Source organism: Enoplosus armatus, chromosome 19, assembly GCF_043641665.1.
Source record: "Enoplosus armatus isolate fEnoArm2 chromosome 19, fEnoArm2.hap1, whole genome shotgun sequence".
In the NCBI taxonomy this organism is placed as follows: domain Eukaryota; kingdom Metazoa; phylum Chordata; class Actinopteri; order Centrarchiformes; family Enoplosidae; genus Enoplosus; species Enoplosus armatus.
Genome location: NC_092198.1, coordinates 7,754,511 through 7,769,828, shown reverse-complemented (window position 1 = coordinate 7,769,828; position 15,318 = coordinate 7,754,511). Strand labels below are relative to the sequence as shown.

The 15,318-nt window shown below is 42.2% G+C and overlaps 1 protein-coding gene across 2 annotated transcripts in view; it reads left to right on the top strand.

Moving 5' to 3' along the window:
* Positions 1–15,318, top strand: part of LOC139302189 (kelch-like protein 29) — a 125,135-nt gene that overhangs the window by 17,266 nt on the left and 92,551 nt on the right. For both annotated transcript variants that reach the window (XM_070925804.1, XM_070925805.1), the window contains one exon: positions 13,196–13,343. In XM_070925804.1, the coding sequence (XP_070781905.1) occupies positions 13,196–13,343 (148 nt within the window). The remainder of the gene's footprint in view (positions 1–13,195; positions 13,344–15,318) is intronic.

The window sequence follows — 15,318 nt, the reverse complement described above, 5'->3', positions numbered from 1 at the left end:
ATGTGACCAGAAATCTCTTGGTGTGTGACCTGCATATTTTCCGGGTAAATGAGACATGTTAAATGATGTGCCAGAGGGAAAATGGGTCTTTTCAAGCAGCACACGCTGTTCCGATCATCACAGATAACCAAGCTGGAAGGCCAGGGACCTAATTTAAGGGCTATTTACCATTCGCCAGATTTTCAATGGAGCTGCACCCGGCTGCAGCAATGTGTGAAAAAAGAAGAAAAGATGCAGGAGAAAAAAATATTTAAACCTCACACAGCCCACAAACACATTCATTTTATAGTTCCTACAGTTTACAAAGACACCGGTAATTAATAATTTATCCATCTCATCTTGAGATCCTTTGCTGTGAATGTTTTGCGAGCTCCTCCTCAGTCTTGCACTCTGCACTGAAAATGAGGCAATACAGGAAAAGAGGACCCACTTTGATCAAAAACAAAGAGGTGGGATGTGATTAACTCCCGGGCACATCTTCTGGCTGCATCACCCTTGACTGATTCATCAGACTGGAGCAACAAAAGGAACACCGTTTTTTTAATCAGAGTCATAATCCTAGATCAGCACTTGAGCGGGATTTGTCTCTAAATGAGTGATTGTTGTCACTTCTCAACGTGTTTAGGAACCTCACAGTAGAGGTGTAACAATAAATGTTGAACAATGAGCTCTGCCTTTGTCATCTATTTCTCTTATTATCGTGGCATTACTTGTGTGTATCTCATCTTTTTCTCCCTCCTGTCTGACATTCATCCCATTCATCTAATCTAATCTTCTTTTGACCATCCAGACTTTCCAGCGTTCTAATATGAAAGAGATTAAAACTAATAAGTGGTTAGACTGTCTTGTCCTTCTGGAGTGAAGGAGGAAATAGTGTTTTGAGGACCTGTTGGCTTGTTTGGCATTTGTTTTGGTACCGCAATTAGTAACCATTGTTGCAGAGACTTCCCATTTAATTCACACGTAGAAAGACTCCTTTTAAAAACTGAGTGTGCACACCTGGTTAGAAGTCAGCTAAGACTGACAACAAATGTTTTTTATGGTTCTATTTTTATGGTTTAAATTGATTTAGTTCAACTTCTTCTTTGTTCGATTTTGGTCTTTTCAGTTGTACACTTCTTTCTGAATATACTTCATGCAAACTGACAATAAGAAGATGAGCCAGAGCCCTACAAATGTCCCTAACCTAACCCAAACCCCAGGTTGAATACTATCAGCTTTAGGACAAAAAATAAATCTAATCGAATTAAATCTGATTAAAGCATCCTAATGGCTGCTTTATCAAATTCCGTATACAACTCTAACAGCATGTTGAAGTTGTTGTTGCTGTTATTGCTGGTAGTAAAGTTTATTTGACAGTGATGGAGGATGTTATGAACTGTCTGAAGCTGGTGACTTTTGGCCGCCCCAAAATGCCTCACCCGGGCCCTTCCCTCCAGCCAGAGTTATGGCGTACTTGACTCAGAAGACATTGCGTAGCAATGAGAAATGAGGGGCTCTTTCTTTTGTTTCTGCACTCAAATATACGGCCTCATTTCATCGGCTTAACGACCTCATTTAAATGAGCCTAATGACTCTCACTAATGTCCGGGCATGGCCACGAGATTGTGGCTGTTCTCACACACAATGTCCTCTGCATGCACATTGTATGTCTCCATTATAAGGCCTGTTCTCTATGGAAAACACAACCTATTTATTATCTTCGCTCATTGCTTAAGATTAATATTAATGTAATGCAATGGCTCCTCTCTTATACAGTTTACAGGTTACAACTTCCAGGGCATTTTAAAGCATAACTGATATTACATTGTGGTTTAGTTTTATGCTGTACATATTTTTCATGCAACTGTACATCAGAAAAATCTTGTGTTTAGTAAAAGCCAAAAAAAGTTTACTACATCCATTTCACCAGTTGTTTTAAGTGTATTCGCTCCTTTTGGTTCATTGCTTCCCAGCAGTATAGTTTTTGACGGCTGAATTGAGTGCTGGAAAGGTCACTGAAATGCTAATGCCAAAATATAATTTCAAGTCAGCTCTTCAAAATTCCCAGAGAATACATTGCAAAAGGGAAATGTTAAATCTCCACATCCAGACATATTAGCAGTGTTAGCTGTCGGTGTGTCACCCCCTTGTCACAGCTTGTGATGACTCCGCTGTGTCCCGCTCAATGTACAGTCTGATAGTTTCCATTAAAGATCAGAGTGTGAAACCAGCACTTGGCTACTCTGTTATAGATCTATTTAAATAAAGGACTATGCTTGGCGTCAACACAGATCAATATGTGGACGGGCTTCCTGATGCGGTCATAACCACCAAAGCAGGCCCATTATGCGAAGCGCTCTTGTCAAAGACGGATGTAAAAGCACACACAGTCGAATATGTGACAGGAAATCAATGCTCTCTGATAGGGACTGGAACCTGACAGCTCAATAAGCTTTGGATGGAAGATGTTCCCTCTTATTCCTCCTCGTCCTCCCCTTTCCCACCATAACTGTATCCCATTCCTACAAGGGACTTAACAGCTCAACCCTGCAGACTATTTCAGATTACAAGCTCCTGTCAACAAGTGCACAGGGAACCGGTGTGCAGGGTTGTGTAAGGGAAATAGGAAACTGTGTATAGCACAGGTGCTGCTGCTGACAACAGAGGTGTCTTTAAAGCCCGCCTCCAGTGGCATCATTACCTCATTCAGATACAGTAAAGGGGCTGTGCACATTCCTGGTCAAGAAGAGGGACCTTTTCGATAATGTCCCCGAAAACTTTACTCAAAAACGAACTGCATCAGCTGCTGCAGAAGAACTCATATTTGCAGATGTTGCAGTTCACTGAAATTATTTTTTCCTTTTCAGGACATATTTGTAAAATTGCATGTTTTCCTGAAGTGCTTGTTTTGAACTACAGCCTAGAGCAAATGTAGATATCCAGGGAACATATAAACTACTAATGGTCTCTGTTTTTGCATTTTATTGATTAGTGGGAGTGCGAAATGTCTTCTTACACTAGCAAGGTATTTCAGGTATTAAGCCCCACTTCTGTGCTTGTTGGTATTCTAGTTTTATATTTGGCTGCAGGAACAGTTTTTAGCAACATGACTCATCCATGTAAGTGATTAATCATCTAACTCATGAATATTAATGATGTCTGTCTGTCTGTCTGTCTGTGACTGCGAAGCAAGAAAGAGAAACACTTTTTCATCTCTCACACTATCACATAACAAACACGTAAATCGAATAACAAAATTAAACCATTTTATAAATGCCAAAGGGACTAAATATTGGCCTAAAAAAATGCATTTCAGGAATGTTTTTGAAGTCCTAGTTTTTACCAGTTTGATGTGCAACAAAGACTCAAAGCAAATCTTTGTAAATCTGCCCATTTCACTGGCAGAGGGACTGATGAAATAGATACTGACTTGTTATTCTCACAGTTTTAAGGTAAAATGGGGAAGGACAAACAGATACCAACTAGCTAGAGGAATTTCTTCTTGACACATTTACTGTTTCTTTGACTCTCTACAATACTGTTGTTAGTCTGGAGTAGAACTTCAGTACATGAGTCTACTGAAGAGAGCTGGACATCTTCGAAACAGAGGACAAAGGAAATAGAGAATGTGTGTGAACTACAACATTGTCAGGCACACTGCATCAGTTTTACCTCTTGAAATATGTACTTAGAGACTCGACAGTGCTTTTCCAGGATTTATAAAAAAAGGAAAAATATTTATAAACGCTAACTTTCTAAGAACATGGAGGATGCAGTGTTGTAGTGCTGGAATACATTGATTTCTTTTATTTTTACAACAGGGAAAATAGTCCAGGAACCATACATTTTTTTTTTCTTGAATGGAAGACAAAACGTGTTATTTCCTCAACAATATTTATTCAGAGAGATTTTTGTAACTCGGTGTTGAGTTGGGTTTTTTTCCCACCAAATTGTGTGCTGTTTCCAAACAAAACAAGCATGGAGACATCAACCGATCTTCAAAAAGACCCTAATTTTACTTGTCAATTGTAACTTTCGACACAGGATATGGACCTTGAAATTACTTTTGCCATCTGTATAGAATAGCATTAGCATTTGAAAAACCAACAACATTAGACCAAATCAAGAGCAGCTCATTCACAGGCTGTTGAAAGGTGGCTCCAAACAGACAGAAAAGCCTTTCGCTTAAGAAATCCTCCCATAATTCAAGCGAAGGTCTGTTTATCCACCTGCCGCAGTGTAGTTCATGGCTATTTCTCAGTTTCTTTAGGAGTCTTGGGTTTCTAATGATCCCAGCATGTCTCTCCAGTGTATATCTTACCCCAAGCAGTGCGCTGTGTGGACTCCCCCCTGTGCTTGCAGGAGCACAGAGCTGCACTGACCACTTCATCTTGTGGGATAAACCAGTCTTTCAGTCTCCTCTCAAACCCTGGGGGGCAGTGCTGGAGCTCCAAGACTGAAACCTCAAAGGTTGGAACACAGCCACAGGTTACACATGTGGCTGCCTGTGCACTGCTTTTATGTGGGCTGATAAAGTCTCAGGCAGAAGTCCATATCCCTGCTCAAGTCATGTCACTTACATAAAATAGGTCTGCATTTAGAATATGAAGAATTTGTGTGTGTTCTTGTGAGGCTGAAATGTCGACTATTTAAGCACATTTTATTTCTTTCACCAGGAAATGCTCTGCAGTGAATGAAACGGCTGCAAAAATAACAGATAGTAAGAGGCTTGTAGGCACACTGGTAATTATATACCTTAGTGGAGTCACGAGGGCTTTTGATTTGACAGCACTGTAATGCAGATTCTGCTGTACCTCACTTAATACTGCTATTTTTAGAAACCCCAATGAAAGGTGATAGGCACTCTGTAGCCAACTGGCATATTCATTTCAATGTCCAGAGTTCATCTGAGTGGTAGCTGACACACTTGGTCATTGTACCCTCATAATGTTGCAGCACTGCATCATTAATTAGGCACATTTGCAGCAAATACTTGCCATTGGCTCTGCCTGTATTTTCAGTTTAATTACTCGCACTTGTAGTCTGATTAGGGATTTTGCCTTCCAGGTGCTTAGGTGATGTAACACTGTAAAATGCTTCAGTATGTGCATTTCAGCAGACTAAATCCAGTGGATGTGGATGGGAAGTTCAGCAAAATACAGCCCTGTTTACTTTAATACCATCTGGTTTGAAATTAGCTTTTTCCGAGCTCATATTTGGGTATTCTGTCAGACCAGCATGGGTGTTGGCCAGAAACCTGACCGTTCTGTACTTGTGGGACCACTACTGACCGAAGGCTGCTTCTTTGTCTGCCAGATCTCTCAGTGCCCAGCGAAAGTCAATAGGAGGCTCCATGGGATAGTAGCATCCATCCAGCTGCCTGTCTGCTCTGTCAGTTTTATAATCTGTGTATGCATGCATCACAGAATGAGCATCAAATTATCTGATTAGCTCATGATTCAGATCTGCAAGAGTCCAGCTCATGACCACAGATGCTATTACTAGATCTTTTTGTTGTTCTCTAGTTAATACATTAAGTCAAGCAGAAGTCCCATAAAGATAATCCTTAAAGATGATCTGCAAAACATTTAGTTGTTCTTATTGGACACGTGGGGTAGAGTTCGATTGAACCTCTCAACACTGTGGGAGGTGATTGTCTCTCAGGAGCAACATCTCCTGCCTTCCCACTGCACTACTTACTGTTTTAGAAGAAACAAGTGCAGAGGGGGTGCGAGTAATGTGTGGAGATGCAACGTGGCCACGCGAACAGCACAGAGGTGTATAGCTTTTTGTCCCAAACTAAAGGTAAATACTTCCACGAACTTGTCGAACACGGCATCTACCTTGTCCTTGACGGTAAGACATGAAAAGAGTGAAAGATTAATTCAAAACGACTTCCCTGTTGCAATAGCAATCTGATAACTTAAGGCCCTTTCACGCATACTGTACATTCTGTAAAGCCAAATAAATCACTTCAGCTGCGTCAGAAAAGATAGAAACATTAACGGAACTGGAACATGGTATGTCAAAGAGTGTAGACCTGTGCAATAAGCATCCACTGCAGTTTCCCCCTGATTTCCAGCCCTGCCATATGGTCATCTGGTTTTTGGCCTATCTGCCAAAACATCCCAGTATTTGGCTTGCAGATTGCATGCATTGTAAAATGCATTTAGGAACCACCCACACTGCAATCTTGGCAAAGTAGATATTGTTTCCCTTCATATTGCAATATCAATATAAATTCAATCTATTCTTTAGCGCTAAATGGCTGTCTGCCCAGTTAATGCTCATTTATTACAGCCACACATGCGCTCTGTGCTCACGCACACAGTAGTCATTTTTGCTCAGTTTCAACCACAGACAAGAGCTACACAGTCGTCTCTGGGCCTCTAAGGCTGCTGCTGTGACAGGCAGTGGATATTTTGTTCCCCAAACACTCACCACATATCAGGCAGGGTCATGGCCTGCTGGAGACCTATGTCTCTCACTGTCCCAGCCATTGCCAATGGAGGGCAACATGGTCTCCTCTGGGAGGTGTTACCATGACATAAGGAAGTCTCCACAGCTCACATGTCCAAGCGCTAGTCATCCTCTCTAAGAAGTCCTACCACCTCTGCTTAGTCCCACAGATAAAACATGTTCACAGCGCTGTAGCACCGCAGCCACTTACACTATCTTCAAGAGAAAAGAAAACACAAGAAAAGGAGGGGCTGAGGTAGGGTTTGGAGGGCAAGCGCTGCAACCTCAGAGCACTCATGGGATATTAGGCGGGGTTTCCAGCCCTGCTTTTCCACTGAAGCTTGTCGGCCTCGCCCCTGCGATCACGCTTCTCTTTTCTGGAACGTGTGCGTCGAGCCAGGAGCTTGCCGAGCTGTCTGAGTGTCTTAGCTGGAATTTCAGTGGAAGTGAAGTCCGTTCCCCTTCAGTCGTTTGGCCCGGGGCTTGAAATTATAGAGTCTGTATCTGTAGTCTTTTCTATGGTGCATCAATAGCATATATACCCAACAGGCGCTTGTGTTGTGTGTTTTCATTATGTTTGTCTGTTGTGCTGCGGGGGGTCAGTGTTAAGTGTTGGTGCCTGGAAGGGATCCACTTTGTTTGGATTTTCAATTTTTAGTGCACAAACTGCCAGTCATGAACAGTCACCCACCAGTAATGGCTGACATTTTTCTTGTATAACGTGATATTGCCTTGATGCAGATGGTGACTGACATGTTTGAAAACGGCTGCATTTCTTTAAGAAAGAGGCAGGTGTTGTAAACGGTGGCAAGCATTGTTCAGTAGACTCATGAAAAACAAAATAAAAACCTTAACCGTTGTGTAAGCATAAAGCCTAACAACAAAAAAAGTCCTAGCTATCAGAACATTTAGCAGCCAATTTTCTTCCTACTTATTATTACCTTTCTTTGAATTTGAGTCCTTTGTTCCTTCTCATTATGCACAATAATAGTGAGAAAACACAAGGTTATAGTAAGTATTGGTCCAAAATAATTCTGAATTGTAGCTTTTGCCATCAGAGCCATATATGGAAGTGGATTTTTCAAATTAGTTACCAACTGAGATCAGCAGAGAGGGATCTGATAAGAGCTGTGCTACAGATTTTTATCTATAGTCATTTATCTGACTGTTTGAAAGTTAGGATATGAGCTCCTTCAATTCACAGTAAGGTTTTTAAACACCGCACAAGATTGACTTTTTAATGCTGAAAAAATGCAGCATTTTATACCTTCCGCGATGCAGTGGCTATGTCTAATCGCAGTATCAGAGTAATTCGGAGTAAAAAGAAGCATTACCTCGTTTCCTCTCTGTCTCTTCAGTATGCAGCCATCACACTGAATATGCACCTTCCCCCGTCTATGGCACCACGCTGTTCGGCATGTTGGAGCACCCCTCCATTTTAAGATGGCTGCCAAAAATGGCGCGGTAGTCTCTTTGTTTACTCGTGAGATGCTCTGCTATCTTCCAGTCTAATAGATTGGACACAGCCACCCCGTGGTTCGGCTCCAGCATTCAGCACCATTATGACGGAAACCCAGAACAAATCCACCTCACATTTAGTTGTCAGCGCGTTGTCATGGAAAAGAGATACCTCTATACAGTAAGTGAATAATGTTCGAAAGAAAATGCGCTTTTGTGCACTCCGTAGTGCTCCTGGTCAGTTTTGGACCACGCTTGATCCACGCTTTTAGACAGAGCAAGAGGAGGAAAAGGGAGATTTTTTTTCTCTCTCTCATTTTAGAAAAATTTAAAATGATCTGTCAAAGGCAATGATACAAGGCTATGTGATGGATGGGTTTGTCTTACTCTGCCTCTCAATCTTTCACTCCTTCCTTCGCTGCCATTCTTTTCTGTTTTTTTTCTCTGAGGAAAGCCATTATTTCCACCACCCTCCACATTTCAGCCAAATTCACTGTATCTGCCCATGCCTGGCCAAAGGGAAGAAAAAGCCATTCTGTCGGAGTTGAATTTCATTTCCTTGCCCGCACATCCTGTTTTTTCTGATTTGTTCATGGTGTGAAATTACGATGTGATATTATTTTACGGGTGCACACAATATAGAAGGCGCTGCAGTGACTGCTGTTATTGAAATTTTGATTATAATTCAATTTGTGTACATGCATCTCCCCAGAGATAACCGGCTGATTGTGGAGGTGTATTTTTCTCGGTTGCATTTAAATGAAACCTTAATGACAGCTCCACGCTGGACCACCAGAAATCCAGGAACATTCCTGGTCCAATCCGTTTGGATTAGATTAATTGATGAACCTATCATGAAAACGACTGCACATTAACAGGCCCGATTACCATGCCAGCAGAGTGATGTCACACAACTCCTCGCCTGCGGTCTGTTATTTTCCTCTTGTGTGTAAAGAGCTTTGCCACCAGAGGAACACTGAACCTTTAAAAGGTAGAACATAATCAACTGGTGTAGCACTGGCCTGCACCCTGCACATTGCTATCTCATTGTGTCTGGCAGTTGTGCTAATGACATTTCACGAGATTAGCTTTTCACTGTGGTATTGTTACTGACTTGCTCCGTGTGCGTGTTTGTGTGTTTGTGTGAGCGCCTTTCTCCATTTAAGGCCCAAGCCCTCCCTCAACCCTCCTCTCTTTTTTTCCCTTCAAAACCAGCTTTGCTCTCACTACACCTCTTTTTTTTCACCCAGACCTGTTATTAAATCTCATAGCAGTTAGTTGATTTGATCAGTGTGTGCTGTAACGTTGTTTACCCCAATGGGACCTGGGTGTTATAGACATACTCATCCCTCCCTCCATCTCGCTCGCTCTCTCTTACTATTTCTCCCCGAGTTGAGCAATAAAGTAATTTCTCTGGGGAAACTAAAGCCATCTCTTAACTGAATGGGTGCCCTATGTGTTCAGGCTGAGGTATACTGGCCCACACCACGAGCACAATAGGTACAAATAGCTGGAGTTTATGCAGAATGTACATGGTGGTAGTTTTCTATGGAATCTGGTGTCCTACCCCGTGCTATTATAGGATTGAACTGGTGCAATACCTCACACAGACAAAGGCTGGCTCAAACAAAACGCAAAGGCAAACACAAAGCCATGAGCAAACACTTTCTGTTTATTCGGATGTGGATGTTGTGGGTGACTCAAAGCAATCAAAGCCCGGAGCCTGGATCACCACGAGGCCGCTCTTATATGTGCCCACAGCAGATGGTGGCCAGTGGCAAGAGGGTTCTGGGTAGGCACATTAATGCTGCCTACTATTGCAAGATAGTAGAGCGCACATAATGACAGATGTCAGTGTTTTCCATGTCCGAGAAAATAGCTGATACGCCAGCCAGAATCAGGCTGCTGTCTCTGCTGCCCGGACGGAGGAGGACAAGTATATATTTAGACCTGATGCGTCTTGATTTTTATCTTCCTCTCTTCAATACACAGATTCTGACATGTCTGCAACATTCAGAGGTTTGAGAAGAGGGAAAGATGAGCTTCTAGCTTTGCTGTGCTGTGCATGCATGCGTGTGCTCATGTGTATCTGCATGCGTGATCGTGCAGGAGGAGCAGATGGATAGCTCCCTCAAATTCTGGGAAAGGCTTTACAGGGCAACTCGGATGAAAATGGACAGCCATGCTTTTATTTTTATTTTTAGGTTTGAATTACAGTACAGTATTGAACAAAATCCCCACAGTTTCCTGTTAAATGTAGAGAAATATAATAGGAGAAAGTTCCAGCATGTTGTAAATATCAAATGTAGCTTTAATTCACTTGTTAGAAACTGACCTTATGTTTTGCACTAGACCTGAAATGATTTATAAATCAATTAGAAATAAAAAATGCATCTGCAACAATTTTGATTATCTGTTAATCGTTTCAGTAATTGTTCATGGAAAAATGCCTCTCAAATGTAATTTACTGTTTGTCTTACAGTTGTACACTGAATATATTTTGGTACAGAATTGTTGTTCAGACAAAACAAGCATTGTAAATAAGCCATCTTTGTCTTTGTCATTTTTAACTATTTTCCGACATTTCATATACCAAACAATGAATCAGTTAATCCACAAAGTATTTGACAGATTAGTGGATAATGAAAATAAGCCCCATTCTGCACATAGTTGCTTGTGTGCAGACATAAAACTCAAATTAAGCCCAAACTGGTTAAGAAGAACATCTCTTTCATGTGCACATGCAGTTATATATGCAGAGTCATGATGTATAGGTATGCATGTGTGCTCAAACGAGATTGCACCTTGTGTGTGTGTGTGTGTGTGTGTGTGTGTGTGTGTGTGTCTGTGTGTAAGTGCCACATTCTATACTTACAGTATGTGGTCCATATGCACGGACGCTGCTTACGGTACAAAATAACCTTTCCCCAGCCAGCTTGACAACAAACACAGAATGGCTTGGCACGACTTAAAAATTATTTATCTGGCTCCACTCCTCTTCTCCAGCATGGTTTTTGTCGAGTCAGAGGAAACCATCTGCTAGCTGGTGATAATAGACGGCCAGGGAGGAGGGGACTGGAAATAGGGAGAGCAAATAAAATTGAGAGAAAATGGCAGAACCTGCAGTACCTTCCTGCCTACCTGCAGCAAGTCTGCCGTCTTAATAAAGATCCAGTCTGATGTCTGCTGGCTTCTGTGTGTGTGTGTGTGTGTGTGTGTGTGTGTGTGTGTGTGTGTGTGTGTGTGTGTGTGTGTGTGTGTGTGTGCATACACGCTTGTGTTTCCAGTGTGTGTGTGTGTGTGTATTTCCTATCTAACCTTGATCATTTTCAAGTCAGGATTGTTCCTGAGCCTAGCTGATATGCTATCAATGTGATGGCGCTGACTAAGAACCTTTTTTTTTTTTTCCTGGTGCACTAAAACTGTGACAGATGGATTGCCTTTCAGCAGAAGATATTTTTCCTGTTTTTCTCCCTCTGTTTTGGGTAAATGGGTGGGAGTATTAATGAGAGAATATTACAAGGCAGGTGTAGGGCTAAAGGAAAGAAAGAGAGCCAATGCTGCGAGTTAATGAGGACTTGCCTGTATAGAGGGGAAGGTAAAGCATGGCTGGAGAGGAATACAGTAAAGCACACAGAGCGGAGGAGGGAAAACGCTCATTAAAACACATAGTGGGCTACAGAAAGCAACTCCTCACCTTGAAAATGGTCCGAATTCTCCCTCCCCGTGTCTCCAGGGCTCTCAGATGAAATTGAGCGCTTAGGGCATTCTCTGAGTAAACCATTTCAGTTTTCTCTTGTCTGAAGTCGACAGGTTGAGCTGGACAAAAAGACCTGACAGCCTGTCTCCCCCCTAAACCCAGCTTCATTCTCTCACTCCATCACTCTGTTTTCTACTTTGCCTTGAGATGTTTCCCTTCTCTGTTTTTTTTTCCTTTTGCCCCCAGCACTTACAAACTGTCAGATAACTTTCAGTATGGATTTATCAAGTAAGTGACACTCATTGAACTTGTTGTGAAGTTGTTTATTACAGAGCAGATGTTGAGCTGCATCAATACCATATAATGTCTTTAAGTGTTAAAGGCCCTATTAAGCTGGGATAAATCCATCTTAAAGCAGGGAGGGTGGATTTTCCTGAAATGGGATCGATCCGATATGTAAAGCTGAAAATTAATTCACTGTGAACCCAATTGTTTGGATTGCTTTTTTTTTGTCGTGGTGCGGTCAGCCCCGCACCCTGTCAGGGTTTGTCGACACAGCTGTTGGAATGCATGATGGCGTGCTTGATGAAGTGGATGCCGGGTCAGGCAGGATAATGGAATTGAGGGATGGAGGGAGGGATGGAGGGATCAGCCAGGAGGACACAGGAGGGGCCTGGTGACCAGGTCTTTTCTATTAACTCAGGAGGCTGGCTGGGGTGAGCAGGGGAATCAGGCTTGGCTCTGCCCTCTCCCTGCCTGGTTGTCAGACCGAGCGTCCAAACTGCAGATAGGGGGAGGTGAATATTGCTCAGGGGTCCAGTGGTGATTGACCCTGTGTTTTCATCAGCCTGGGCTTGCCTGATAACATTTCTTACTCCCCTACCAGAGCAAAATATCAGAGATGTGGGTGCAAAGAAAGGCTTAGGCAATTCTTAGTTTGGTTTGGTGAAGTTGCATTGGATTTACCCCCATACACACATTGTCACCTAGCTTTTCATTTTCTTTTTTGAAATTACATTTTTCATTTCTCTCATCCCTGCAAAAGGATTTCTTTCTATTTACTCTATTTGTCGTATTTGTGTTCAGAATTCTATTATCTCACTTGACTGAGCACAATGTTTAATTCATTGCAAAATTAAGATATACACAGTCTCTGGGACGGATCTGAATTTGAATGTAGCCCGCACTAGAAAGTTAATTGTTATTACTATATAAAAAGAGAAATATTGGTCTTTCTGCAAAGACTCTTCAGGCCGTGAGCACAATTTTCCCCCCTTGTTCCCGTTATATATATAGGCTGTAATCAGCACTCACTCACTGCTAATTGTATGCCATGCTTCATCATCACGGCTCACTTCAAGAACATAAAAAAACACTTTGATGGCTATGATTTGTTGCATTTTTCATTCAAGCTATAAAATGAAATATTGTATTCAAACCATATTTGTTGAAAAAATTGACTTTAGGGTCATTTACAAATAAGCTGTGTTGTATAGTATCTAAAGATCAGGGGGTGTGGATTGGTGGTTTTAAGTTTGTTTTTAGGCCCATATGACGCTCTAATCAGTGATGTCGTTTTTCATTGCTGTGCTGCAGGTCTCCGGTTTGTCTCCTGGAGACAGCCAGACCCCAGGACTGCTGCTGGCTCCAGGTGTGAGGTGGGGACAGACGCCCATCAACCAGCTCACACCCTGGGATACAGATGAGCCCCCTGCCAAGCAACATCGAGACAGTGAGCCCACTGGTAATGAATCACACACACCGCATTTACATACACACATGCATACGCGCTGACAGATCCATTCACACATCCGCTGGCTTCACCTGATGTGAGTTTACAATCATTGGCGCGCCTGCACACAGCAGATGCATGCATGTACACGGTCCACACTCTTGCGCGCACACTTATGTGCTACATCCCTGACGGCTCTGGCCAGCTCCACTAGCATCCAATGCTAATGAGACATCTTGGCTGCCTTGCCCTACATAAAATACATGTTTTCCTCCACAACATCCGTACTTAACATACACAATCATGCATAATTAACACCCTCAAATGCCATCTTTACATAAACCTGCTTAATTATGCATATAATTATAGAACTGTCAGTGTGATATCAGGAAGTTTAAAAAACAGAGAGGAAAGTATAAACCCATATTGCGCCAGCCACCACCTTCACTCTGCTCTCATTTTATTGTCCCTGTTAATGCTGATTTAGTCTAAATTAAACCTATGTAGCAAAACTCCGAAAGTCCTCCAAATGATCTCCACCAGGTCTAATTTAGAGGCCGACCTTATTCTATTCAAGTCCCCTTTCAAACGTGCACAGAGCAGTAGTGGCATTGCAGCGCAGTGTGCAGCCCCGACATTAACGAGTTAAGCCAATGTTGAAGTTTTTTACTCTTATTGTAATGAACTCACCCAGAATGGCTCTGCCCCCGAGCAGTTAATTTCCTTCCATTGCTCTGCTGGCCTCTGCCTCCTGCTCATCACAAATGTGTCTCATTTAAGAATAATACTGGCACAGAGCTTATTCCTCTGGAAATTCCAGCTCAACGAATCCAGATTGTAGACAGCTGCTACTTTGTGGTAGCAAAAGCATCATGCTCAAAACATGTTTCAGCCCCTGCTACTGCCTGTACAACTTGCCCCCCCATTTATAATTTGCATATCTTACATATACTTTGGTTTGTGCATTAATAACAGTTTGATCAGTTAGCCAGGAGGAATGCCTCTGTAGAAACCATTCAAGGTGCTTTTACGATGGAAGGATGCAGTAGTGATAGGAGAGTATGGAGCTCTGTTTTTGCCTCTTGTGGCGGTGCGCCCCCCTGCTGTGTGGCCACAGCCACCTGCTGTGCGGCCACAGCCACCTGCTGTGCGCTGAGGGTCTGACTGAATTGGCCATGAAGCTCGGGATGTCTTATTATTGTGTGTCAGTGAACGAAGCTTCACTCCCTAGCCCCCCCCCCCTCCCACCACCGCAGCTTCCACACCCACACTACAGCTTGGAGTGAAGCAAGAGGAGAGTGAGATGTCACCGACCTAGCACGCTGTCGCATATGACACTCAAATCCGAGCATAGTGTTGCATATTGATTTGCGTGTGTGCGCTACTCCAAACTGTGACTGGCGTTTGCAACGAAGCCAGCTCCTCTCCACACTTCACTGAACTGTGTTGCCAGAAAGTTCTCTGCCAACTGTGCCAGAATTAATCAACGATTTCTTTCAACAGAAACTTCACTGTTGTGTCTGTTAAAGAAAGTTTGTCTTTGAAAAAGAAGTTTTCTTTCAACTTTAGTTTCTTTGTACGAAAATAGTTCTTTTTGTTGATGCCACGCGTCAGACTTAAGCAAATTGCGGAATAAAAAAATTAAAAAATAAGAGTTTTAAAAGGAAATGTGGCACTTTTGAAAATCTTAATTCTGAGGTACAAGACAGCAATGACAACCACTGAATACATTTAATAACATTCCATTAAACTTTGCATTCAAGGCCTATAAATGTGGTTCATTGTCCTGCCTGATAATGAAATTCTTTGCCTAATATTTTACTTACTTATATATTTTTCTGGTAAGAGATTAAAGAAATAGAAAAGGACAAGAGCATAGAGTTGTAGAACTGGTACAATGTATATATCAAGATTTTTTTATGCCATCACTGCTTTAAAACTTTAGAAGATGTGAAATTATAACACTAACCCTTTTGATTAGAATCCT